Source organism: Saccopteryx leptura, chromosome 5, assembly GCF_036850995.1.
Source record: "Saccopteryx leptura isolate mSacLep1 chromosome 5, mSacLep1_pri_phased_curated, whole genome shotgun sequence".
In the NCBI taxonomy this organism is placed as follows: domain Eukaryota; kingdom Metazoa; phylum Chordata; class Mammalia; order Chiroptera; family Emballonuridae; genus Saccopteryx; species Saccopteryx leptura.
The window spans coordinates 2,953,740-2,981,036 of record NC_089507.1 but is presented as its reverse complement, the minus strand read 5'-3'; the positions used below and the strand labels follow the sequence as shown (position 1 = coordinate 2,981,036).

The 27,297-nt window shown below is 61.1% G+C and overlaps 1 protein-coding gene across 14 annotated transcripts in view; it reads right to left on the bottom strand.

Moving 5' to 3' along the window:
* The window catches only part of ABLIM2 (actin binding LIM protein family member 2), a 110,096-nt gene that overhangs the window by 34,060 nt on the left and 48,739 nt on the right, over positions 1–27,297 (bottom strand). For all 14 annotated transcript variants that reach the window (XM_066385492.1, XM_066385494.1, XM_066385489.1 and 11 more), the window contains exons 3-6: positions 24,899–25,082; positions 19,176–19,291; positions 15,157–15,283; positions 12,403–12,496 (exon numbers count right to left, since the gene is read on the bottom strand). In XM_066385492.1, coding sequence (XP_066241589.1) covers positions 12,403–12,496; positions 15,157–15,283; positions 19,176–19,291; positions 24,899–25,082 — 521 coding nt within the window. The remainder of the gene's footprint in view (positions 1–12,402; positions 12,497–15,156; positions 15,284–19,175; positions 19,292–24,898; positions 25,083–27,297) is intronic.

The following is a 27,297-nucleotide window of genomic DNA, read 5'->3' as shown; positions in this document are numbered from 1 at the left end:
AAGACGTCCACGTGGCCGGGAAGCCCACGGAATGTGTCCAGCGTCCCTGTGGCCGAGGAAATGTGCATCGGACCCCAACGTGATGGCACCCCACAGCCCCTGGGGTGACGGTCGTTACAACAGAGCAGGACACACGGGGAAGTCACAGTGCTGGAGAGAAGGGTGTCGGCCCGCGCCTTCCCGGAGACCGGGCAGCCCCTCCGCCTGCTTCCTGGGCTCCACCCGGCGGAGGGGGTGCACATGTCCCCCAGCCTGCTCCCCGCTGCTCAGGGTATGTTCGCCACCCAAGGGGAAGCTTCCATTTCCTCTGTGAATCTGACCGAAAGTGAACCCAGGTCTTACAAGACCCCATCGCCAGAGTGCCGCCATCACAGGGAATTTACCAAGGAGCGAAGGAACAGCTCCCGTGGGCGTGAGGGGGCCGCAGCTGGCGCGGTCCCCAGAGGGGGGGTCTGCAGACTAAGACCCTCCAGGGGCCTCCTGTCCTTGAAAAGAAGAGCCTACTTCTCACCACACCGGCTCCCTGCCCAGTAGCCCCTCCCCAGAGCCCCTGACCTCACCCCTCCCTACCCTTCCCCTTCTCTGACCCACCCGTGTCCACCGGCCTCCGCCCGCGACACGCCCCCTCTCCTAGGGCTCTCTCTGCCGGGCTGGCAGGGCTCTCTGCTCGCTCTCTCTTCCTCCTCTGTCTCACCGTCTAGCTCCATCCAGGGCGTGAGCTTCAGGAGGACAGAGCGCTGTCCCCTCCTCCAGGGCCCCCCGGGCCCCGGAGCAGAGCCACACGCGGAGGTGGTGGGAGCAGGGACACGGGTCCACTAGGCTCGGTGCGTTTGGGAAGAGATAACCGGTCCCACCTTCGGGTGTTCACACGCACGCCCACGTCCCAAGGCTCTGAGAAGCCCGTGGACGTCTGCTCCTACCCCTGCCCGTACCCCGGGCCCAGCTGACCGGGGAGCCCCGTGCTGCCCGGCTGACACGTCAGAGACCAGTATCGGATCAGGACCCCGGGCAGTGACTCCCTGGAGTGTGCAGAAGCCGGGGGGTGAGGACAGGCATGTCGGTGCGTGTGCGTGTGTGTGTCTCTGTGTCTCCATGTGTCTCTGTGTGCACAGTCTGACAGGGTGGCTTCTACATGGTGACAGTAGTGAGTCTGGGGGTTGGCACTCATCGCAGATGATTTTCTTTTTTGGTTTATTTTATGATAAACAAGTGTTCCTCCCGAGAGTGTTATATTTAAATAAACACATTAATTTGTTTTGTTTTTATTTTTTTTAAAAAAGCAGTTGGGGCCATCTGGAGGTTGACTTTGCCTCCGTCCTTTCGTTTACTTGGAACAGACGGCTTATTTTCTTCCAGATACAAGTGTCCGTGCCCATGAGGGTGCGTGCAGAGCCCCAGTGGAACGGAGCAGGAGCCCAGGGCCCGGCGGCCCGCGTCACAGAAGACGGGGTCCTGGACATAAATGCTTAGCTGGACGCCGGACCTAGGGCGGGAGTGGGCTGGGAGGTCCCCTCTCCGACTGGTCTCCTGCAGGGCACCTGTCACCACCACCTCCATGAGGGCAGCCCCCTGCCCGGGGTGGGGACACTGTAAGTGTTCAGGAAGGATCTGTCAGGTGAGCGGTGGATTGAGAAAGGAAGAGAAGAGGAAAGGCGGGTGGATGGAGGGAGGAAGGCAGGGAGGAAGGAAGGAAGGAAGGAAGGAAGGAAGGAAGGAAGGAAGGAAGACAGGAAGGAAGGAAGGAAGGGAGGAAGGAAGGAAGGAAGGAAGGGAAGGAGGGAGGGAGGAAGGAAGACAGGAAGGAAGGAAGGAAGGAAGGAAGGAAGGAAGGAAGGAAGGAAGGAAGGAAGACAGGAAGGAAGGAAGGAAGGAAGGAAGGGAGGGAGGGAGGGAGGGAGGGAGGAAGACAGGAAGGAAGGAAGGAAGGAAGGAAGGGAGGGAGGGAGGGAGGAAGGAAGGAAGACAGGAAGGAAGGAAGGAAGGAAGGGAGGGAGGGAGGGAGGGAGGGAGGAAGGAAGGAAGACAGGAAGGAAGGAAGGAAGGAAGGAAGGAAGGAAGGAAGGAAGGAAGGAAGGGAGACAGGAAGGAAGGAAGACAGGAAGGAAGGGAGGGAGGGAGGGAGGGAGGGAGGGAAGAATTAGTGGTCCCAGAGGGACCTTGCCTTCCTTCCTGTCGCCATGGGGACAGCAGGCTGCACAGGGCAGGAGAGGCTCAGACAGCAGCGCCTCACGGGCTGAGGGCTGAGCGAGCAGCGTCCCATTCCTGCCCCGCCCCCTCCACCTGCGCAGGGAAGCCGTGCAGCTAATCGCTGAGAACAAAACCGAGAACGAGGCAGGTGTGCGGGAAAGAGGTGACGACCAGGTCCAAGCCAGGGACACCCTCTCACTCAGCGTCCCCTGCCCATTCCCAAACGCTGTTCTAGTGGGTTTGACTGTAGGGCTGTCCCTGACATGTCACTGGTCACTTCGCAGCTCTCTCCCCGGGACAACTCTGACCCCAGGAGCCAGCAGCCCTGTGGCAGGGCTGCCCCAACCCCCAGCCCCTCCCAGGCACCCCACAGAGCTCCTCTACCCGCACCCCAGCAGGGAACAGGCTCAACCAGAGAAGACACCCGAGACGAGGCCCGCGGGACCTGGGGGACACGGAACAGCACTCCCCACGCGGAGAGACTGGGGGAGGGGAGGGGGAGCCACCCTGCCAGCAGAGCACACTTCACAGGCGGGCGGGCGCCAGCGCTAAGATGGCACTCTGCCTGCGCTGGCAGACCAGACGCAGCACAGACCGGCTCCTGCTGCTCGCGAGCACAGGGCTGGCCGCTTTGCCGCTCGGCTCCACAGAGGAGGGCTGGGGCAGCGACAGCCTCTCGGGGGCACAATGGGAGGAGGGGAGACAGGTGCCCTGGGGGGGTCTCATATCTGGCTGATCTGTCTCTGCTCCCTGCAAGCCCTCCCCTGCAGCCCAGCGGGGGGCCTCTGGTCTCCCCCACCAGCCCTGGGAAGTGACTGGCCCGTCTTCCTACCTGCAGGGGGTCCTGGTGCCAGGGAACCAGTCCGCTTGGCCGGCCCCACGGCCCCTCTCCAGGGCCCGCTCCTGGGTCAGGCCCGCTGGACAGACGTGTGACGGGGAGGAGGGCGGCCCTCGCCCTTCAGCAAGGGGTCCGGTCTGTCCTCCTCTTGTTCAGGTCCTGCCACCTGCCGCCTCCTAGAGCCCACCGCCCACCCAGCCGGGCGCGGCACACTCTGGGCAGGCTCGGTGGTGCCACCGTGGCGGCGGCTCTCCTTCTGCGGAGCCGGCTCGAGCTCGTCTCAGCCCGCCCTCGCCCTGGGCCGCCGCCTCGCCTCCTGCGGAGGGTGTTCAGAGCTCTGCGGAGCCACTGCCACTGCCGCTGCCGCTGCCGCTGCCGCTGCTGCTGCCGACTCAGCCAGCCCGGCTCCCTCCCGGCAGGGGCGAAAACAAAAGCATTCATCTTCCCTGGAAGGCCCTGATCCTCCATGCAGACTGGGGGGAAAGCCCAGACCTGTTTTCCTCGTCCCTGCTGTCAAGAAGGTCCTTGCTGATCCACCCGACTGCACTGCACTGGAGGGGCCTCACAGGCACCGAGCCCCCAGCTGTGTGCCCGGCCCAGCATCTGACATCAGGGGTGCTTACTCTGCAGACGGGGTCACCTTCCCCCTCGCCCCGATCCATCAGGAGAGGCTGGCTAATCGCTGCCACCCCCATCAGTTACCACGGGGCTGGCACTGAGCTGGGGTGGGCAGGGGGTTCATGGGCTGTGACCCTGGACACCCAGCTGTGACTGGAGCCTTCGGCTGACGAGTGTGGCACCCGCTCAGGGTCTCAAGAAGCCGGGCAGGCAGAGGGTTTGGGCAGGTCAGCCCCTTCGCCCCCCCCCACTCGGGGTACAGGGGCCGCTGCCCACGGTTGTCAGGAAGCCAGCCAGGCTGGGCTCACACACCTGTGGCACCCACAGCTCAGCCCGCCTGAGCCTCAGGCACCCCACTTTGGACCGTCAGTCCTCACACTGTGGCACAATGCTAAGGCCGAAACGTGAGCGATGTCCCTGCGCTGGGAGAGGCCATGGGGCTGCGGCAAAGGACAGAATGGGCACCAGGAAGCCTGGGCAGCCTGGGTCAAGCCCCACGCTCCCCCTGTGGGTGCTGTCCAGCCGGTGGCAGGTGTGCGACACACGATGGTGGCACTGTCCAGGGGCACGGGGTGCGGGGACCGCAGGCATGTGTCTGGGTGAGGGGGTGGGTCTTTCCAGAATCCGGGGTTGACCTGATAGAACTTTGCAGCCACCTGCATTTCCCAGGAGGGACAAACTGAGTCAGCCAGGTGCCAGAGGCTCAGGGAGGGGAGAGGCAGGGCGTGGAGGCCCCGAGGGCAGGGAGGGGTCGGTGAGGGGCCCGGAGGGGGCCTCGGGTCCAGTCTCTAGTGACAGGTTGTGGGAGGGCAGGCCCCGGGGCCGGGAGCCAGGGGACAGCACTGTGCAGCTGCTGGGCTGGGAAGGGAGGGGGGAGGGGAGGCCAGAGACCCCGGGGAGCTCGTGCGGTTGTTTCTTTCCATGGGGGTGATGAGCTATTTAAAAAGCCTTTGAGAGGGGAGCTGTGTGCCCAAAGGGGGGAGGGAGGAGATGGCAGGAGCGGGGTCCTGAGAAGATGGGGGGCGGTCGGGGGAGGGGCGGGGACCTGAGCACGGGTCAGGTCGGGGTCTGAGGACGGAGGGAAAGACGGCGCCTTTGGCAGAAAGGGCAGGAGCTGCCCGTAGGGTGGGCAAGGGGAGCTCACAGACTGCGAGCCCAGGAGGACCTTCCCGAGTGCCGTCCTGCCCCGTATGTCGTCCCCCCAGGCGGGGACAGGTCCTGGGGGGGGGCAGCCCCATATGTCATCCCCCCAGGAGAAGACAGGTCCTGTGGGGGGGGCAGCCCCGTATGTCATCCCCCCAGGAGAGGACAGGTCCTGTGGGGGGGCAGCCCCGTATGTCATCCCCCCAGGAGAGGACAGGTCCTGTGGGGGGGGAAGCTCCGTATGTCATCCCCCCAGGAGAGGACAGGTCCTGTGGGGGGGGCAGCCCAGCAGCGAGGGCCGGGTCTGCAACGGTGTTCTGGGGAACGCGAGAAATGGGGTCTGCACTGTGGGGCAGTGGGGAAGGTGGGCCCCGTCTGGGCTCCCCCAAAGCGCTGGGTGCTGCGGCAGGGGTGGCAGACTCCCACCGAGCTGGCGGTGTGGCCAGGGCCCTGCGAGGAGAGAGGCGAGGGAGACCGTGGAGGGAGGATGGCCAGGTGAGAGGTCACAGCGAGGACCAGGAGCGGCTGCACCATTCTCCACCTTCGGAGGGTGTGGCGTAAAACGGGAGTTGGGATCACCCCCCTGCACCCCCCCAGAAACAATTCCAGGACAGGATGTCAGCAAGCTCATCCCACAGCCTGCGGGCACGGGTCAGGAGAGAAGCATGCGGCCCCCAGGTGTGAATGGGCCAAGTTCACAAAGCGTAACTGAAACACTAGAACTACCATCAGCTAAAAATGACCCAGAAAGACCCAGCCTCACCAGGGGTGGAGGGAGGCGAGTTAGGGCGAGGCCCCACGTTGTCACCTCTCAGACTGGCTCAGGATTCCATAAAGATCACACTCCCACTAGGAGGCGGGGAGCATTGTATTCTGTTGATAAGGGGGTAAATTAGGCCTGACCTGTGGTGGCGCAGTGGATAAAGCGTCAACCTGGAACACTGAGGTCGCTGGTTTGAAACCCCGGGCTTGCCTAGTCGAGGCACATACAAGAATCAATTACTACAAGTTGATACTTCCAGCTATGACCCCCTCACCCCTTTCTCTCTTTCCTCTCTCTTAAAAAATAGTGTAAATTAGGATAATCTATCTGAAAAGCAATTTATAAGCACGAAGAACCCTTTAAGGGTTCATGGTGTCTGAACGTGTGTCTGCAGTCCTGTGACTTAATCGTAAGGAAAACGAGACTTGCAGTAAAGCCAGACGCCCGTCTCGGCGCGACTATCGCTGTGAGGACCGCAGGGCAGTGCCGCGTCCAGCCACGACGGCCCCGAGTCAGTTCTCCTCAGCTCCGTGCGCACAGGGCGCAGCGTGGAAACACGCCTGTGTGGACAAGCCTGGGCAGCTCTGGGCTGTGTGGGAGCAGCCGACCCGCACGACCACACACGTGGCATGGCTCCAGGCGCAGGAGATGTCAGAGCAGGGAGACGTGGGGACAGAGAGGAGGTCCCCGGGCTCGGGGCGTAGGAGATGTCAGAGCAGGGAGATGTGGGGACAGAGAGGAGGTCCCCGGGCTCGGGGCGTAGGAGATGTCAGAGCAGGGAGACGTGGGGACAGAGAGGAGGTCCCCGGGCTCCGTGCGTAGGAGATGTCAGAGCAGGGAGACGTGGGGACAGAGAGGAGGTCCCCGGGCTCCCTGTGTAGGAGATGTCAGAGCAGGGAGACGTGAGGACAGAGAGGAGGTCCCCGGGCTCCCTGTGTAGGAGATGTCAGAGCAGGGAGACGTGGGGACAGAGAGGAGGTCCCCGGGCTCCGGGCGTAGGAGATGTCAGAGCAGGGAGACGTGGGGACAGAGAGGAGGTCCCCGGGCTCCCTGTGTAGGAGATGTCAGAGCAGGGAGACGTGGGGACAGAGAGGAGGTCCCCGGGCTCCGGGCGTAGGAGATGTCAGAGCAGGGAGACGTGGGGACAGAGAGGAGGTCCACGGGCTCCGGGCGTAGGAGATGTCAGAGCAGGGAGACGTGGGGACAGAGAGGAGGTCCCCGGGCTCCGTGCATAGGAAATGTCAGAGCAGGGAGACGTGGGGACAGAGAGGAGGTCCCCGGGCTCCCTGTGTAGGAGATGTCAGAGCAGGGAGACGTGGGGACAGAGAGGAGGTCCCCGGGCTCCGGGCGTAGGAGATGTCAGAGCAGGGAGACGTGGGGACAGAGAGGAGGTCCCCGGGCTCCGGGCGTAGGAGATGTCAGAGCAGGGAGACGTGGGGACAGAGAGGAGGTCCCCGGGCTCCCTGTGTAGGAGATGTCAGAGCAGGGAGACGTGGGGACAGAGAGGAGGTCCCCGGGCTCCGGGCGTAGGAGATGTCAGAGCAGGGAGACGTGGGGACAGAGAGGAGGTCCCCGGGCTCCCTGTGTAGGAGATGTCAGAGCAGGGAGACGTGGGGACAGAGAGGAGGTCCCCGGGCTCCGGGCGTAGGAGATGTCAGAGCAGGGAGACGTGGGGACAGAGAGGAGGTCCCCGGGCTCCGGGCGTAGGAGATGTCAGAGCAGGGAGACGTGGGGACAGAGAGGAGGTCCCCGGGCTCGGGGCGTAGGAGATGTCAGAGCAGGGAGACGTGGGGACAGAGAGGAGGTCCCCGGGCTCCCTGTGTAGGAGATGTCAGAGCAGGGAGACGTGGGGACAGAGAGGAGGTCCCCGGGCTCCGGGCGTAGGAGATGTCAGAGCAGGGAGACGTGGGGACAGAGAGGAGGTCCCCGGGCTCCGGGCGTAGGAGATGTCAGAGCAGGGAGACGTGGGGACAGAGAGGAGGTCCCCGGGCTCCCTGTGTAGGAGATGTCAGAGCAGGGAGACCTGGGGACAGAGAGGAGGTACCCGGGCTCCGGGCGTAGGAGATGTCAGAGCAGGGAGACGTGGGGACAGAGAGGAGGTCCCCGGGCTCCGTGCGTAGGAGATGTCAGAGCAGGGAGACGTGGGGACAGAGAGGAGGTCCCCGGGCTCCGTTTATAGGAGATGTCAGAGCAGGGAGACGTGGGGACAGAGAGGAGGTCCCCGGGCTCCAGGCGTAGGAGATGTCAGAGCAGGGAGACGTGGGGACAGAGAGGAGGGCCACGGTGGCCACGGGCTCCAGGGGGTAGGGAGTAACAGCTGCAAGGGACAGGGTTCTGGAGAGGTGACAAAATGCTCTAAGATGGACTGTGGGGATGGCAGCCCAGCTCTGTGAAGACATGAACAGTCACTGAACCGCATACTTAGAATGGTGAGTCATGTGGCACGTGAACAGTATCCCAATAAAGTTGTTACAAAACAAACAAAACCCAAGGCCGGGCCCTGGCAGGTTGGCTCAGTGGTAGAGCGTCAGCCTGGCGTGCAGGAGTCCCAGGTTCAATTCCCGGCCAGGGCACACAGGAGAAGCGCCCATCTGCTTCTCCACCCCTTCCCCTCTCCTTCCTCTCTGTCTCTCTCTAACCCTCCCGCAGCCAAGGCTCCATTGGAGCAAAGTTGGCCCGGATGCTGGGAATGGCTCCTTGGCCTCTGCCTCAGGCGCTAGAATGGCTCTGGTTGCAACAGAGCGATGCCCCGGAGGGGCAGAGCGTCGCCCCCTGGTGGGTGTGCCGGGTGGATCCGGTCGGGTGCATGCAGGAGTCTGTCTGACTGTCTCTTCCCATTTCCAGCTTCAGAAAAATACAAAAAAAAACCCCAGGGCCACCACTTCCCACGAACACACATATACAAGACCAGCTTCAGGGTTTTTGGGGAGCAGGGGAGCCCCAGACACACAATGGAGAGGGGGAGGAAGAAGAGGAAGAAGGAGGAAGAAGCTAGGTGTGGAGAGAACGGGAGGGGGCGGGGGGGGGGCAAGAGGCTTGCCATCTTCAGCGCAGCCCCCCACCACCACCACGAGCACCCAAGATGCACACATCTTGACCAGCTCAGCAGGAAGGTCAATTTACTTCGTGTTTAAAGAAAAGAGAAATGGTCCCGGCCGGTTAACTCAGTCGGTTACAGTGTCGTCCCGAAACAACACCAAGGTTGGGGGTTTGATCCCTGGTCACAGCACCGACGGGAAATGAACAACGAAGGGACAACTAAGTGGGAAAACAAACGAATGCTCGCTCTCTCTCTCTCTCTCTCCCTTCCTCTCTCTCTCTCCCTTCCTCTCTCTGTCTCTCTCCCTTCCTCTCTCTGTCTCTCTAAGGCCAATCACTCATTTCAGAAAAGGGAAAGGTCCCCGTCCCCGTCCCCGTAGAGATGATCTGCAGTTAGTTCAGCCCGCGGGAACCCAGTGAAGGAGACCATGTGGGCTGAGCCTCCCCCCAGCCCCGCCACCACTGCTCAGAATGCAGAGGGCGCCCAGGTGGTGGGACACGCCCGGAACGGAGAGGTGTTTGACGATGAGTACAGGATCAGATCGGTGAGAGAGGTCCAAGACATAAAAGAAAAAGAAAAAAAAGGAAAAAAAAAAGACAGAGGAGGAGCAGAAAAGAGCAGCGAAGGACCAAGAGAACTCGGAGGAAAAAGAAAGCTCCGGTTCAAATGGAAGAACGAAAACTAACAGAGAGATTCTGGGCTCAGCTCGTCGACCCCCAGAGCAAACAGGCACGCACATCTCTCGAGAGCCGGCGAGGAGTCTTCGGGAGGCCGGACAGAAAAGTAGAGAAGGTGGAGGTGCCTGTCCTGTCCGGGGAAGAGGGCGTCGCTTTGCACCCGTCCTGACAGAAAAGTAGAGAAGGGTGGAGGTGCCTGTCCTGTCCGGGGAAGAGGGCGTCGCTTTGCACCAGTCCTGACAGAAAAGTAGAGAAGGGTGGAGGTGCCTGTCCTGTCCGGGGAAGAGGGCGTCGCTTTGCACCCGTCCGGACAGAAAAGTAGAGAAGGGTGGAGGTGCCTGTCCTGTCCGGGGAAGAGGGTGTCGCTTTGCACCCGTCCTGACACTCCGCCCGAGAGGAGCTGCTTCACTGCGCACGCAGGTCACACACCCCGGTCGAAACCGTGCCAAGGTCGCCCTCTTCAAGGAACACACAGCGTGACCACAGAAGAATCCCGCTCCCTAGCCTGTGCCCCAGGAAACGACAGGGTTTCCTACGGACCTTGCAAAGGAATGCTGCTAAGCACAAACAAGAAACTGCTCTGGTTACTTTCTCTGCTGCTACACCTTGAAACTTGGTGCAACTTGTCAGTCCTCTTGTGTCTGGGTTGTGGCAGCAAAATCCCCCGAGATACTGCGGGTGGCACAGAGGGTCTCCGACCTGTCTTCTAGAAGACGGGGCAGTGGTGAGCTCAGATATCAGAACTTCTGTTCTAGACCGGTCCGCCTCTAAACGCCTCCTTCCCTCTCTCCCTCCTCTCTGTCTCTCCGGAGTGGTCCAGAGCCTTGCCTCTCGCTGGCGGGGCTTGGAGATGGGGCGCTTGCTACGGCCAGCCTTGCTTCTCTGCTAAGATGCAGAAAAGCTCTTATCGATTTAAAGCGTGTTGTGACCTGACTCCTGGGAGCGACCAGGAGGGAGCAGCCCCGGTTGGTTGTTTCGTTTACTTGGTATCTAATCAAGGATCAAACTCGCGACACTGGCTTTGCTCAGGGTGCAGACGGAAGGGCGATCACAACCGTTTCAAATCCCTCTTCCCCACGTGTTTTTTTTTTCTCCTAAGAAAATAAACATTTTACTGTTTTATGTAAATAAAAAAGATCCATGCTACAAAAAACCGAAACGGAAGAAAACAAAAGCACAGCAATCTGTTACAAAGTATATATGAGTTGAGAAAAATCAGGATATGAAGTTGTCCAAAATGGTCTGGTATCAGATGTGATGACCTCACAGGGAAAGAGAAAAGCCTGTAGGGAAACCGGCCCTAAAGGTCAGCGAACTCGGATGGTGTTCTGGGAGACGTCCCCTCCTCTGAGCCCTGCACACTGCGCACCTGCGCCTGTGTAATCGCATCCACCCTCAGGGGCCCCTGCGGGCGGAGGGCGGAGCCCCACAGAGCGAGGGCGTTCCCACTGCGCGGCAGGAGGGCCAGCACTGTGTGGGGGCGGGTGTGACCTCGCCTTGCCCCCGCCCCCTCCTCACCAGCCCCAGGTTGAGATTGGCAGGGAGGCGACACTGAGGCCCCTCGGAGCTCTGCGCCTGCGGCTTGGACGTCACATGTAACTGTGGGAAAAGTAAATCCGGGTTCACTGAGGAATCCCAGCGGCGGAACCTTCTGAACGACGGGGTCTCCGGTGCACCAGCTGCAGGCAGAGCCGGAATCCTTGGGGATTCCAGGGGAACGCCTGTCCTCTGCCCCTCCCTCCCGGCTGTCCCCCAGCCCAGACCTCCAGTCCAGCCTCAGCGCAGCTGAAGGGAGCTCTTGACAGTGCACATCAGATCCACGCAGTCCGTCCCGGGGGCTGGGGGAGCCTCGCAGCCTCAACTCCCAGCCCCTCCTCACCCCCAGAGGCAGCTTCTGGTGCCTTGGCCGGGTCAGCGCCTCCTCCCCTCCCAGTGCTCAGCCCCTCGCTCCTCCCTGAGGTCCTCTGGTCACCTGTGCGCTCCCTCAGGGACCAGGGGCCAGGCCCTGGACGGTCCACCTCTCCGCCTGCCCCAGCCAGCACAGAGCTGAGGGAGGGACAGCAGGGTGAGGTGGAGGAGGGGCTGGCAGGATGAGGTGGAGGAGGGACAGCAGGGTGAGGTGGAGGAGGGGCTGGCCCGGGCAGCGGTGGGTGGGGTGTGGTACCAGTCCTCCCCGGGAGCTCCCTTACTGGACAGTAGTCGCAGAAAATTGTATAACACGCGCTATTTCACGAGGGAGACGCCCATGTAACCACCACCCAGATCAAGAAGCACACGGGCAGCTCCCAGGAGAACCCGCCCCATAAGTGCTCTGGGGCCTGGCCGGCCAGGGGACCGACCACTCTGTCCCTCCCATGGGGGACACAGTCCTGCCTCCTCGTGCACTTGAAATGCTCCAGGCCTCAGACTCTCCATCTACACTCGAAGGGGTAGGCCCAGGACCTTCAGTCCTTCCCACTTCTCCAGCTCTATTTTTTTTTTTTTTTTTTTTTTTTACACATTAAAGCTTTATTGTCTAGCTTGGCCAAGCAGCGGGAACTCCGACAGAAATCTGACAGAGAGCGCTTTTTTTTTTTTTTTTTTTCAGAGACAGAGAGAGTCAGAGAGAGGGATAGATAGGGACAGACAGACAGGAACGGAGAGAGATGAGAAGCATCAATCATTTGTTTTTCGTGGCGACACCTTAGTTGTTCATTGATTGCTTTCTCATATGTGCCTTGACCGCGGGCCTTCAGCAGACCGAGTAACCCCTTGCTCAAGCCAGCAACCTTGGGTCCAAGCTGGTGAGCTTTGCTCAAACCAGATGAGCCCGCGCTCAAGCTGGTGACCTCGGGGTCTCGAACCTGGGTCCTCCGCATCCCAGTCTGATGTTCTATCCACTGCGCCACCGCCTGGTCAGGCATCCAGCTCTATTAACTTTTAAAGGGCCCAGGACAGAGTGTCACACTCCAGGAGAGCTTCCTGGAGGAGGTGGCACTCGACTCCCAGCAGTCCTCTAGCAGAGCTGGGAGAACGAGGGGGCAAAGACTCTGGGTTCAGATTCTTGCACAAACACAGGGACTGTTGGTCACCTCGAGGCCCCTTTTGGTCCCCGTGGGGCAGGCAGAGCCCGGCATCCACCTGGAGCAGGACGTACCTCCAGCACGTGCCCCGTGATGTACTTCTCACAGCCGTCACAGCGGATGCCGAACTTGGCATGGTAGTCGGCCTCGCAGTAGGGCAGCCCGTCCCTGCAATGAGCCAGGCAGTCAGGACGGGCGGGGTCACCACAGCAACCCCCAAGACCCGACATCCCTCGCCTACAAGAGGGGCCACGACAAATGGGGGCGAGACCATTTCCTCCTCCTCCAAGTAACAGGAACACCCTGAGCGTTCATGGGGCGCTCACACCAGCCCCCAGGAGAGACCACAACGATGGCCCCATCTCATGAATGGAGACACGGTGCTGCCCAGAGCGGGTGCCTCATGCCCAGGGGCAGAGTGAGGGGCTGGTGGCGCCTCCGGAGCCTGAGCCAAGGGAACAGAAGCCGCGTCTGGGAACCAAGAGATGTTTCCACAGACGTGACTCTTCCTTCGGGTCCACTCTGCCCCACGTCCCACACCCAGCGCGGGAAACGGCCAGACTGCTCCTCGGGGGGGCTTCTAGCTCCTTCCCAAATGGCTCTGGGCACCCTGCAAATTTATATGAGTCCCAAAGGGCATGTGGACAAAGGCGCCCGCGTCCAGGACCAGGTCTGAGGGATGCCACGACGCCAGGGAGCGGCCGTGGTGAGTTGAGGGGAAACCGCGCTGCCCGAGAGGGGCAGCAGAGGTGTCGGCCGTGCAGGGAGGAGCAGGGGCCACGGGGAGGGGAGGGGCCTGCCCACCACAGGGGAGGGGCCCGCCCACCGCACGCCCACCGCACGCCAGGGGCCCGCCCACCGCACGCCTGTGTACGACGTGCCTACTCCGTGCCAGGCGCAGCTGGTGGTGCCCAGGAATCAGTGATGAGTGAGACATCACGTGGGGCACGGGCCCTTGGCACAGGGCGGACTCGGGCACATGGCGTAGACGCTGCGCCCACAGAAGGAGTTGTGAGACCAGAGCCGGCGGGCAGGGTCGTGAGCGGGAGAAAATGCAGGCACGGCTGGTACCTCATCTGCCCCGGCCAGACGCTCATTTTATAGCCACAACGATTATTATGATTGACCTTCTCCAGGTCGCAGGACGCCTGCCAGAGGGGAGGGACCTGCTGTGGGGTGACAGGCCCCTGGGGCTGCAGTGACCGCCTCTGCCCACAGCCTCACGGGGGTGGAGGGTGAGGATGGAAACTGGGCGCCAGGGGCTACTCTCGACTGCGCTGACCTGGGGGCCCTGTGTGACTTCCCACACACGGTGCATCTGCAGCAAACCCAGGAGATTCAAAGAAAACGTCTCCATGGCAACACCAACGCACCCTCCTCCTCAATTCTGGGACAGTCTGGAGGCTGCTGAGTAGTGTGGGCTGGACAGCCGCGAGCTCGGCTCCGGGTCCTGGGGGCTGGGGGTCCTGGGGGCTGGGTGTCCTGGGGGCTGGGGGTCCTGGGGGCTGGGCTTCCTGGGGGCTGGGCGTCCTGGGGGCTGGGGGTCCTGGGGGCTGGGCGTCCTGGGGGCTGGGCGTCCTGGGGGCTGGGCAGCCGCGTGCTTGGCTCTGGGTCCTGGGGGCTGGGCGTCCTGGGGGCTGGGGGTCCTGGGGGCTGGGCGTCCTGGGGGCTGGGCAGCCGCGTGCTTGGCTCTGGGTCCTGGGGTCTGGGCGTCCTGGGGGCTGGGCGTCCTGGGGGGTGGGGGTCCTGGGGGCTGGGCGTCCTGGGGGCTGGGGGTCCTGGGGGCTGGGCGTCCTGGGGGCTGGGGGTCCTGGGGGTCCTGGGGGCTGGGCGTCCTGGGGGCTGGGCGTCCTGGGGGCTGGGGGTCCTGGGGGCTGGGCAGCCGCGTGCTTGGCTCTGGGTCCTGGGGGCTGGGGGTCCTGGGGGCTGGGGGTCCTAGGGGCTGGGCGTCCTGGGGGCTGGGGGTCCTGGGGGCTGGGCAGCCGCGTGCTTGGCTCTGGGTCCTGGGGGCTGGGGGTCCTGGGGGCTGGGGGTCCTGGGGGCTGGGCGTCCTGGGGGCTGGGGGTCCTGGGGGCTGGGCATCTCACTTCCTTCTAACCGCTCTGTCCCCCAGGCTGCCTCTGAGTCACCCCATTCCGTCACTATGACGGAGGCTCACCCCCCTGCACAGAGAGCCTTCTGCTGAAAGCACTCTATCTTGAGGTCACTGTGGGGTCACGTGTACTTGAAAGAAAGAGTCCGGAGACTCAGCACAGCCTCCTGGCAGAACTGAGCACAGAGTCACCTGGGAAACCGACGTGGGTGCACCCAGCGGCCTGACTCAGTTTCCCCCAGAGGGACGTGTGCTCGTGGGCGTGCGTGATTTTAGTTATCGACTTGAGAGAGAGAGAGGAGGGGAAGAAATGGGAAGCCATAGCAGTTGCTTCTCGTATGTGCCCTGACCAGGCCAGCCGGGGTTTAGAACCGGCGACCTCAGCGTTCCAGGCCAACGCTCTACCCACTGCGCCACCACAGGTCAGGCTACGGCAGAGCCTTTTTTTTTTTTTAATACAATCAGTTCCTGCGATGATTCTGTTCCCTCAGGGCATCAGAACGGGCACAGCGCTCCATGAAGTTGCTCAAAGAGCCCCTGACGTGCTCTGACCCCGAGAGACTGCTCATCGCACCTTTCTCTCTGCCCTCTGCAAGCCGGGGTCGGAGAGCGAGGATGGGGGGAGGAGCCGCCCGGCCGGCCGTGGGGACAGACACGCCAGGTCCCAGCTCAGGGCACGCAGCAGGAGGCCCCCAGGTGCCAGCGGTTGCCGGGCACCCTGCCCCACCCCACTCACTTGCTGATGTACTCGGCGTTCAGCTCCTTCCCGCAGGTCTTGCACTTAAAGCAGCCCAGATGCCAGTGCTTGTCCAAAGCCACCAGGGACTGGCCGTTCTTTATTTCTGTGCCGCAGCCCCCGCAACCTGGAAGGTGAAAGCCAGACTTCATCACCTGAGAGCAGTGGGGGGGGGGGGGTGTCTCACCACTGCGTCCCCAGACACCACGAAAGCAGTTAAACTGTCCCGGGGTAGTGGACAGAGGGGACAGTCCCACTGGGGTGCTTGTGGGACCCTGGGGGACAGTCCCACCGGGGTACTTGTGGGGCCCTGTCACACGACAGCTGGCGTGAGCACGCGCAGAACAGATCACAAAGTTCACTCCCGTGTGGCTGAGCACCGAGTGCACGCAGCCCAGGGAGCAGCTGGGGAGACGGGAGCTCCATGGGCCAGAGGCGGGGCGTCTGGGCCTGAGTGGCAGGTGCATCCTCCAACCAAAGCCCAAACTGTCCCCAGAACTGCTGGTCAAGCTCTGGCTCTCCTAAGTGATCACACCGTTTAAATCCACATGCAGCTTTGGAAAATGACGGAAAAGCAGACTGGAACTCCCAGATCCAGGGCCCTGCGGGAACGGGGTGGGGGGGCTCTCCTCTCGCTCAGGACCCCGCGGCCGCACCGAGGCTGGCAGGAACCGCTGGGAGAATGAGTGTGCGCAGACGTGAGTGAGCAGCTGGGAGGACGAGTGTGCGCAGACGTGAGTGAGCAGGCCGGGAGGACAGGTGCGCGCAGACGTGAGTGAGCAGCTGGGAGAATGAGTGTGCGCAGACGTGAGTGAGCAGGCCAGGAGGACGAGTGTGCGCAGACGTGAGTGAGCAGCCGGGAGGACGAGTGCGCAGACGTGAGTGAGCAGCCGGGAGGACGGGTGCGCGCAGACGTGAGTGAGCAGCCGGGAGGACGAGTGCGCAGACGTGAGTGAGCAGCCGGGAGGACGGGTGCGCGCAGACGTGAGTGAGCAGGCCGGGAGGGCGAGTGCGCGCAGACGTGAGTGAGCAGGCGGGGAGGACGAGTGCGCAGACGTGAGTGAGCAGCCGGGAGGACGGGTGCGCGCAGACGTGAGTGAGCAGCCGGGAGGACGGGTGCGCGCAGACGTGAGTGAGCAGCCGGGAGGACGGGTGCGCGCAGACGTGAGTGAGCAGCCGGGAGGACGAGTGCGCAGACGTGAGTGAGCGGGCCGGGAGGATGAGAGTGCGCAGACGTGAGTGAGCAGGCTGGGAGAATGAGTGCGCGCAGACGTGAGTGAGCAGGCTGGGAGGACGGGTGTGCGCAGACGTGAGTGAGCAGCTGGGAGAATGAGTGCGCGCAGACGTGAGTGAGCGGGCCGGGAGGACGGGTGCGCGCAGACGTGAGTGAGCAGCTGGGAGAATGAGTGTGCGCAGACGTGAGTGAGCAGGCTGGGAGGACGGGTGTGCGCAGACGTGAGTGAGCAGCTGGGAGAATGAGTGCGCGCAGACGTGAGTGAGCGGGCCGGGAGGACGGGTGCGCGCAGACGTGAGTGAGCAGCCGGGAGGACGAGAGTGCGCAGACGTGAGTGAGCGGGCCGGGAGGACGAGTGCGCAGACGTGAGTGAGCAGGCTGGGAGGACGGGTGTGCGCAGACGTGAGTGAGCAGCTGGGAGAATGAGTGCGCGCAGACGTGAGTGAGCAGCTGGGAGGACGAGTGTGCGCAGACGTGAGTGAGCAGGCCGGGAGGACAGGTGCGCGCAGACTTGAGTGAGCAGCTGGGAGAATGAGTGCGCGCAGACGTGAGTGAGCAGGCTGGGAGGACGGGTGTGCGCAGACGTGAGTGAGCAGCTGGGAGAATGAGTGCGCGCAGACGTGAGTGAGCAGCTGGGAGGACGAGTGTGCGCAGACGTGAGTGAGCAGGCCGGGAGGACAGGTGCGCGCAGACGTGAGTGAGCAGCTGGGAGAATGAGTGTGCGCAGACGTGAGTGAGCAGGCCAGGAGGACGAGTGTGCGCAGACGTGAGTGAGCAGCCGGGAGGACGAGTGCGCAGACGTGAGTGAGCAGCCGGGAGGACGGGTGCGCGCAGACGTGAGTGAGCAGCCGGGAGGACGAGTGCGCAGACGTGAGTGAGCAGCCGGGAGGACGGGTGCGCGCAGACGTGAGTGAGCAGCCGGGAGGACGAGTGCGCAGACGTGAGTGAGCAGCCGGGAGGACGGGTGCGCGCAGACGTGAGTGAGCAGCCGGGAGGACGGGTGCGCGCAGACGTGAGTGAGCAGCCGGGAGGACGAGTGCGCGCAGACGTGAGTGAGCAGCCGGGAGGACGGGTGCGCGCAGACGTGAGTGAGCAGCCGGGAGGACGAGTGCGCAGACGTGAGTGAGCGGGCCGGGAGGATGAGAGTGCGCAGACGTGAGTGAGCAGGCTGGGAGAATGAGTGCGCGCAGACGTGAGTGAGCAGGCTGGGAGGACGGGTGTGCGCAGACGTGAGTGAGCAGCTGGGAGAATGAGTGCGCGCAGACGTGAGTGAGCGGGCCGGGAGGACGGGTGCGCGCAGACGTGAGTGAGCAGCCGGGAGGACGAGAGTGCGCAGACGTGAGTGAGCGGGCCGGGAGGACGAGTGCGCAGACGTGAGTGAGCAGGCTGGGAGGACGGGTGTGCGCAGACGTGAGTGAGCAGCTGGGAGAATGAGTGCGCGCAGACGTGAGTGAGCGGGCCGGGAGGATGAGAGTGCGCAGACGTGAGTGAGCAGCTGGGAGGATGAGAGCGCGCAGACGTGAGTGAGCAGCTGGGAGGATGAGAGCGCGCAGACGTGAGTGAGCAGGCCGGGAGGACGGGTGCGCGCAGACGTGAGTGAGCGGGCCGGGAGGATGAGAGTGCGCAGACGTGAGTGAGCGGGCCGGGAGGATGAGAGTGCGCAGACGTGAGTGAGCAGGCCGGGAGGATGAGAGCGCGCAGACGTGAGTGAGCAGCTGGGAGGATGAGAGCGCGCAGACGTGAGTGAGCGGGCCGGGAGGACGGGTGCGCGCAGACGTGAGTGAGCGGGCCGGGAGGACGGGTGCGCGCAGACCTGAGTGAGCAGGCGGCAACCGGGTGGGCGGGGAGGAGGTGTTTCGCTGGAGAAGTCGGTCGTGGGCAAGGGGCTGGCTCTGGGAGTCAGCAGGAGCCCTTCCTCTGTCCTAGGACACGTGGCCCTGACACGGGGACACTGCAGCGACCTCACACACGGGGCAGGATCCTGGCAGCTGCCGGTCCTGGAGTGGCGGGGCCCCTGCTCAGTGCCCGCTCCCCCGGGAGAGCCAAGCCCGCTGGGAAGAGCCAGCGCCCACCTCGCTCACTCTCTGCCCGACCTCCGCAGGCCAGTGATGCTCCAGCTGACGTGCGTGCTTTTACAGGAATGACCACCTGCTTCTTCATGCAAGAACCATGTACTGAGCACCTACTGTGTACACACCCTGGCCAGGCTCCTGGGATGTGGAGCCCCTGACCATAGAAGCCCAGAGTTCAATGCCCTTTGAACTGTTCTTCCAAAGGCTTCCCGATGGCCTGAGATTAACTCTGGGGAGCTGAGTGAGCTAGAGGGAGAAGTAGGCCAGGAGGGCTTCCTGGCAGAGGGAGACCAGAGCTGGGCCGAAAGCAGGATGGGAGTCAGATGTAAAAGCAGGAATGGCGCACAGGGTGGCGGGCACAGGCTCTGCCAAGACTCAGCAGCATGAGCGCACCAGAGGTTCCTGCCTCGGCTCCCTTCCTCCGCTCCTGTCCCCGCTCAGTGCCAGCCCTCCCCCTCGCCCCTCCCCCACGCCTGCTCCTGTCCCCGCTCAGTGCCAGCCCTCCCCCTCGCCCCTCCCCCACACCCCCCCACGCCCACTCACTCCAGAGGCCCTGGGACGGGGGCGTGCTGCTGCTCACGGACGTGGGAACACTTCTGGCACATGCATTCCTTCCCGTTGAAGGTCACTCGGTCCCCTTCCTCCGCTCCTGTCCCCGCTCAGTGCCAGCCCTCCCCCTTGCCCCTCCCCCACGCCCCTCCGCGCCCACTCACTCCAGAGGCCCTGGGACGGGTGCGTGCTGCTGCCCACGGACACGGGCAGGGAACACTTCTGGCACATGCATTCCTTCCCGTTGAAGGTCACTCGGTCCCCAGGTGGAAAAGGCAACCTGAAACAAGAGGACGATGATGATCCAGGACTACCTCCTCCTGCTCTTCTCGGGGGCGGAGGGAGCCCCACCCAAGATCCACACCCTCACCTCCCCCGCCCCCGGGACCTCACGGATGAGGGCGCCCAGGCCGAGGAGGGCAGGTCCCTCCATCCAGGGGCTGCGGTGTCCCCGCTCTGTGATCTCAGACTAGTCCCTGCCATCTGGGCTCCGGTTTCCCCACCTGACTGGCAGGTGGGACCACAGTGCCACAGGGGTGAGGGGCGAGGGCCAGTGCCCGGGGCTTGGCCCGCAGCACTCAACCGGAAAGTCCTCACCAGTGGCCTCCCCCACGCTCCCCTGCCGCCTCTGACCCCACCGCCCCGGGTGCTTTGTTCCTATCAGTTCAACAACAACAGGCCCCTGACAGGCCGTGGGCCTCATTTCACAACGTGGGGACGGCTGTCCAAGTTGGTCATCACTTGTTCTCTGTCGATGAGAACGCTGAAGTTCAGAGAGGATGTGTAACTGTCCCGGGGACACACAGCCAATGCAGGCAGAGCTCGAGTCAGACCCAGACCCGCCTGGCTCCCATCTCCCTGGCTTCCCTGCCTGGGCTTCTCAGGGGGCAACAGCAGGACACGCCCTGTAGACACCACGGCACTAAACTTTGGGTCCCATTTTTATTTAAAAGTTTGGCCTTTTATTCACCATGGATTTTTTTGTATTCATTTCAATATCGCATTAAAGTGTATTTTACCTTCATTGCTGAGTGTTTTGGCAGCCACTTAAATCCCGCACCCAAAGCCAGCGCCCGCTCACTGCACGCCGATCCCAGGCCCGAGGCAAGGGTGCAGGCCTGGGCGCCTGGGGCGAGGCTGGCTGAGGGGCTGAGAGCCGGCCCAGCCCTGGCAGCCCCCCCCCCGCCAATCCTCCTTTGGTGACTGAGATGGATCAGGTGGCTGCTGTTTGGTGAGCTGGGGCCAGGCCCCCTGTGGACAAGGGCCCAGAGCATGCCTGTGGGTCCTGACCACCTCCATCTCTGCCACCTGCTGCCACTGAGCTCCCAGCAGCCACGGGCCAGTGCCTTCCTCAGCTCAGCACCCAGTGGGCAGAACTACCTGGACCAGGATGTGCCCCTTCCTGGGGCTTAAGCCTTTGTCATCTCTCCTCTGCCTTCCTCGGAGCTGGATGACACATACCAGGTACTCAACGGGTGATTGTTAAATGAACGAATGAGTGACTGAGGGGCCAGGTGAGGGTCCCGAGCTCCTGCTGGCTCGCAGCCTTCCCAGCTGTCTGCTGCCCTGTGTTCAGCGCTGAGGTCTGCCTGTCTCCAGACCTCTCTCCAGCGCACTGTCTTGCAGCCGGCCTGGTAATTCTGGGATAGAGCAGGAGTCCCTCACCTTCCCTGAATGTGTCTGAGCAAATCTCTGGCTGTGTAATCCAAAGCACATTACTCAGCCTTCCTGAGTTCCTGTCTCTCACCTAGAAAGTGGGACTAATAATACCTGTGTCACAGGGTTGTTACTCACCCAGCCATCCACCTATCTGTCCATCCATCCATCCACCCATCCATTTACCTACCTATCCATCCATCCGTGCATCCATCCATCTATCCATCCACCCACCCACCCATCCATCCATCATCCATGCATCTGTGCATCTATGTATCCGTGCATCCATCCATCCATCCATCCATCCATCTATCCATCCACCCACCCATTCATCCATCCATCTAAACATCCTTCCATCCATCCATCCATCCATCCATCCATCCATCCATCCATCCATCTATCCATCTATCCACCCATCCATCCATCTATGTATCCATGCATCCATGCATCTATGTGTCCATGCATCCATCCATGTATCCATCATCCAGCCATCATTCATGCATCTGTGCATCCATCCATCTATCCATCCACCCACCCACCCTCCCACCCATCCATCATCCATGCATGCATCCATCCATCCATCCATGCATCCATGCATCTGTGCATCTATGTATCCGTGCATCCATGCATCCATCCATCTATCCATCCACCCATCCATCCATCATCCATCCATCCATCCATCCATCCAACATACCACCTTGGGGCCAGGAGGAGTTGAATAAATGGCAGCTGTCATTCACGAATTCAACATCATTGCAGTCCATTTTGACTAGTGGACACGCTCATGTAACCAACACCACAGACATGATGTGGGATATTCTGTCCACTGAACAAAGTCCCCTGGGATCACCTGCAATCACCCATCACCACCCTGGCCCAGACAACCACAATGGCATTCTGTTGCTATGGGTTAGCCTTGCCCTTCTGGAACTTCATTCATATAAATGGGACCCCACGGCACACAGTCCTGGACGTCCTGTTCAGCATCACGTCGGAGGTTCCTTCGTGTGGCTGCACACACCAGTAGTGTGTTCCTTTCTTCACTGCCCGATCGTGTTTCTTTGCGTGGATGAGCCAATCACAGGGTCCCCTCACTGCTGAGCGGCACCTGGATTCTTTCCAATGTGGGGCTGTGACAAGTACAGCTGCTAAAGTCGTTTGCTGGCAGTCTGTCTGCCGGATATGAGTGTTCATTTCTCTCGGTGAACCCTGAGGAGTGGAAGTACTGGGGTCATATACTAACTAGGTGTGTGTGGCAAGCTGGTTTCCATGGAGATTACTGTATACCACTTTGCGTTCCCACCAGGAATGTATGAGAGTTCCTTCTGCTCCACATCTTCGCCAACACTTGACACCATCCATCTCTTAGTTTCAGTCATGCTAGTGGCTCTGTAAAGCTACGTCAACATAATTCTAATCTGCACTCCCCTGGTGGCTAATCCAGCTTGTTTCATCTGTTTACTGGTCATTAATATGTATTCTTTTGTGCACTATCGGTTAAACTCTTCTGTCCATTTTTTTATTGGGTTTTTCTTTTCTTTTCTTTGTTTTCTTTTTATTGACTTTTATATATTGTGGATCCCAGTCCTTCCTCAAATATATACTATCTACCAGCTGATGGCTTGCTTTCTGCATCTTCTTGATGTCTTCTGACATTTTTCTTCTGGTTGCAGAATTTCCTGTAACTTTGTTGTATGTGTAGAGCTGACTTCTGGCAACATATTCTCTTAAGCTTATGTGTGCCTACACAAGTCTTCATTTGTGTGTGTGTGTGTGTGTGTGTGACAGCTTTATTGACACTTTTATTCATGGATGCTTTAAAGTCCACGTACCATTCAAAGGTTGTCACTGTATCCAGAGTTGTACAACCATCCCCCAAGCCAACCTGAAGATGTTTTTTTATCACCCCCAAGAAGGAAGACCAAACCCTTAACCAGTCTTGTCTTCATTTTTAAAAGTTTTCTTTTTTGTGGGGGGGGGGGGGTCTTGGTATAGAATTGTTTGATAGATTTTTTTCTTTCAGTTCTTTATAGGTGCTGTTCATTGTCTTCTGGTGCACCTAGTTTCAAATGAGAAGTCCATGGACATTCTCTTAGTCTATTGTCTATAACGTGTGTGTGTGTGTGTGTGTGTGTGTGTGTGTGTTTCTCTTGCTGCTTTTAAGATTTTCTTCCTACTTCTATACCTCATAAATTTGATTATGGTGGGCTTGGTAGGCTTTTGTTGTGTTTATTCTGAGATTTTTGGAAATATGAGTTTATAGTTTACATCACATCTGGACATTTTTCAGCCTTAATTTCCTCAAAAATTTCCATCTTCTCCCATCCCCTGGGTCTCCCCCTTCCAACCTCAAGGGACAGACAAATAACCCTATAGCCACAAATCACTGAGTCTCTATTCAAATTTTTCAGTCCGTCCCCCCCCCTGCTTTGCTTTAGGGGAAAAGCGTGTATAGCTATGTCTTCAAGTTCACCAATATTTTCCTCTGCAAAAGCTAATCTACTGCTAATTCCTTCCAGGGAATTTTTCATTTTGGAGATGGTAACATTCCTTGAACAACCTGAACACGTTCACAACGCTGCGTTAGAGTCACCGCGAGTGGCGTCCTTGCTCTCATGTCTGGGTCATTGTCACGGCTGCCGTCTCAGCTTCCGTCACATTTTTGTCGCTGTGAGCAGTAGCGTCTGACGGCCTGTGGAACGCCGTCAGGTTTGCAGTGCTGAGCGCTGGGTTTTCTTTCCTTCCTGTAAAGAGTGTTGAGCTCGGCGTTGACAGGCAGCTTGGCGTGTTTGCAGGCCAGCCTGGTCTCTTTGAGGTTTCTCACTTGTACTTGGTCGGTGCAGGGTTGTCGTGGCCTGTGCCCAGGGCTTAGTCCCACCCGTAAGGCACAGCGTGCCTGAGGTGCCTACTGCATACCTGCTACGCAGCAAGGACTGTCCGCCCCGGGCAGAACTCAATCTCTCCCGGCCCTGGGAACTGCTGAGCTTACAGCAACTGGTCACCCTGTGAAATTCCTCAACGTCGACTCGGCTCTGGTCAAAAACTGCACAGCCCCTCTCTGCAGCTCTCCAGAGCTTCCGTCCAGCCGCTCTCTGCATTCTCATTCTACATGCTGCTGCCCCTCAGATCACCATCACCTACCGGCAGGAATGCCACGCTCCAGAGGGCCCCCTCCTTGCACCAGGCAGCAGGTCGGGGCAGCCCTGGGGCCCCATCCCTTCATCTTCCTTCTCTCCGTCCTGAGCCGCCTGGGACCCAGTGCCTCGTTTTGTATATTTCCCCCATTTCCCAGGTGTTTGTAGTGGATGGGTAGGTCCAGTCACCAGCATGACTGAGCTGTCTGCTCTCACTTTTAAAATAGCAGATTGTCCAGAGGTGATCTCTCAGGTCCACCGTGATTACATCAAGCCTCAGCTCTGAGCGAAGTGCTCAGAAATCAAACATTGAGACAGTCCTCGGGGGAGCTCTGACCCACGCACGCCACACACACACATGCCGACTCTCCCGTTAGAAATGTTCCCTGTCATCGTCCCTCCCTCTCTCAACATCCCCCGTACCGAGCTTTCGTTTCTGTCTGGCGCACGTGTTGTAACTACAGACAACGGCTTTGGGAGCAACACTCCAAAAAGTCCCTGCTAAGCTGGGTGTGGTGAGACAGAGAGAACAGAGCAGAATAGACTCTGGGGGTTTTATTCTTCGTTTTCCCGAAATGGAACACCCCCTCCCGAGGCTGGGGCTCGTGCACGTGGATTGAGTGGTGGTGCCACCCACCAATCGGGGACAGGGGGCATGAGAGGCAGGATGTGCGGTGGACGTGCAGAGGACGGCGTGGGTGGTGAGGAGGGGCTGCAGCGTGGACACCGCCGTCCCGACAGGAGAGACGGAATGTGTGGGGCTGCGGACGAGGGGAGGAGGGGGTGGGGGAGGCCGAGGAGGGCACGGGGGGGGGGGGCGGTCTTTCCGGAAGCCAGCGGAGGCCACAGGCCTGCAGCCTCGGTGCTGCTGCCTCTGTGCCCCGGGGAAGGATCGGTCCTGTGCTACGAGCAAGGGCGGAGGCCGCAGGGTCTGGGGCAGAGAGGGTGGGCAGCGGGGAGCGGCCATCCAGGTGCACCTGCCGCCCTTGGCTGGGCCCTGCTTGCCCTCTGCCACTGTGCCCCCCAGGGAGGGCGGGAGGGACGGAGGGGGGAGGACCCCGCCCAGGCGGGCGCAGGAGCCCAGCGGCCCCACTCACCGGCAGACGGCGCACACGAAGCAGTCGGGGTGGTAGGTCTTGCCCAGCGCCGACACCACCTCGCCCTCGATGAACTGGTCGCAGCTGAAGCAGCGGGTGCCGTACAGCCTCTGGTAGTCCTGCGTGCAGATGTACTCGCCCTGGCGCACGAAGAAGCCGCCCTCGGCCAGGTCGCAGCCGCAAGCTGGGGAGAGCATGCCAGGCGGGTGTTAGCAGGCAGGGACGCGCCCCGAGCGGACCCACCCCGGACAGCCCCCCACCTGACGCAGACGGGCGGCTCGGGTGGCTGACCCTGGGGTGGGGGGGGCAGGCACAGGCTCCAGCTCCGGCCCCTCAGCCTGGAGTTGGGTGGACTTCCTCGTGGAAGCTTCCAGAAAGGGGCACCGAGCTGGGAGGACACCAGAGTCCCTCCCTCGCTCCGGGACCCCACCAGGGTGAAGCGCTGATGCTCGCTGTCCCAGCGCAGAACCGAATGGATCAGAAAGGCACCCACTATGCGCTAGGCTCTGTTCTCGGTGGGGAGGTCCCATGTGGCAGGTAACAGATGAATCCCTGTGGTCAGCCCCTCCTCAGACCACTGTGAAGCTTCCTGCCCCTCCCCCACGCCATGTGGACAAGGCTGGACCCTCTGCAAGAGGGTGTGAGGCCTGAGACACTTGACCATGAACCCTATTACCCCCTGACCCCTAACACACCCCTCCTGCCCCTGGAAGCGTCACTGCAGTGCCTGTGGAGGGCTGGGGGCACGCTGCCAGGGGGAGAACAGGGCACCGGCCCTTGGGACAGCTGGCCACCAGGGCACCTGAGCCTTCACCCCACACACTGCCCCTCCAGCCCCAGGGGCACCTGAAAGCCAGGCACGGCAGCAGAGCGAGCGCCCCGCCAGAGGCCCCCGGGAGGTCCCTGCAGCCCAGCACCTCAGCCAGGCCCAGGCCCGGTCCTTGCGGTCGCAGGCGCCAGAGCCTTGAAAACCCGCACAGCCCTCAGGGTCACAGGCGCCAGAGCCTTGAAAACCCGCACAGCCCTCAGCGGTCACAGGCGCCAGAGCCTTGAAAACCTGCACAGCCCTCAGGGGTCACAGGCGCCAGAGCCTTGAAAACCCGCACAGCCCTCAGCGGTCACAGGCGCCAGAGCCTTGAAAACCCGCACAGCCCTCAGCGGTCACAGGCGCCAGAGCCTTGAAAACCCGCACAGCCCTCAGCGGTCACAGGCGCCAGAGCCTTGAAAATCCGCACAGCCCTCAGGGGTCACAGGCGCCAGAGCCTTGAAAACCCGCACAGCCCTCAGCGGTCACAGGCGCCAGAGCCTTGAAAACCCGCACAGCCTCGTACGTTGCTGAGTCGACACCTACAGGTTCTCACTGAACGTTCACCACGGCAGAGGACGTCGTGTCTGGTGAGCTCTTAGTCCTGACGTCGTTCCGTTGGAGCCCGTCCAGCGGAATGCGGACGCTAAAGGGAGACCCCCCATCACTCACAAAGCCCACCTCCCAGCGCTCGGCGCCAGCAGGAACGCCACCTCACCCTGTTCTGCCTGGAGAGCGTGTTTGCACACACCCCCCCCCCCCGAACTGTATGCACATCTCACGTATTTTAAAGATTAAAAACGCCCGTACTGTTCTCTGCAAATTCCCAAGTCAACATGAAAATTGATTTCCTAGCAATATCTGTGGTCACAAGGCTTCACATATTTAACGAGTTGTTCTGATTGGTCATCATCACAACTCAGTACAAAGCGATCGAAGCAACACACGGGTTACACGTTTTGGTAGGTTATTCAATGTACAACATAAAACCTTCTTCACGTAGCCCTTGATGATTGTGTGGTGGTGACAGTGTGTTCCTGGGGTCCCATCAGGGGAGCCTGACATCTGACCCGTTCCCTGCTTGGTGTCCTGGGAGTCTGAAGGACAAGGGGCCACCCAGCTGCCCTCCTCTACCCAGAAGGTCACGTCTCAAGAGAGCATCTGGGGAGGTCTGGAAACTGAACCTGCGGGATCTTGGGGTCCCCCAAGTCCCCTCGACTCAGTCTGGTCAGTCGTGCCCCTCTCAGCGCCTGATGGTGCGCACCCGCCACCTGCCACCTGCCACCTGCCAGCTCAGGGTGGGGCAGTGGCCTCTCCCGGTCTCCCTGTCCCCTCCCCACGCCCCAGGGAGCAGGAGCTGTGTGCCGGTGAGGGTCACTGGAGCGGTTGGAAATCCTTCATTCCTCTTCTCCAAGAGCACGTTGGCTCCTTGGACAGGCAAGATGTCAGCTGAGCAGCTGCGGGCCCGGCTGTGGGCGCCGCCTGGATTCAGATCCCGGCTCTACCTGGGCCTGTGCTGTGTGACCCTGGGCAAGTTCCTGACCTCTCTGGGCCTCCTTGTCCCAACCGGAGCAGCGAGCCCTCCGCAAAGGTG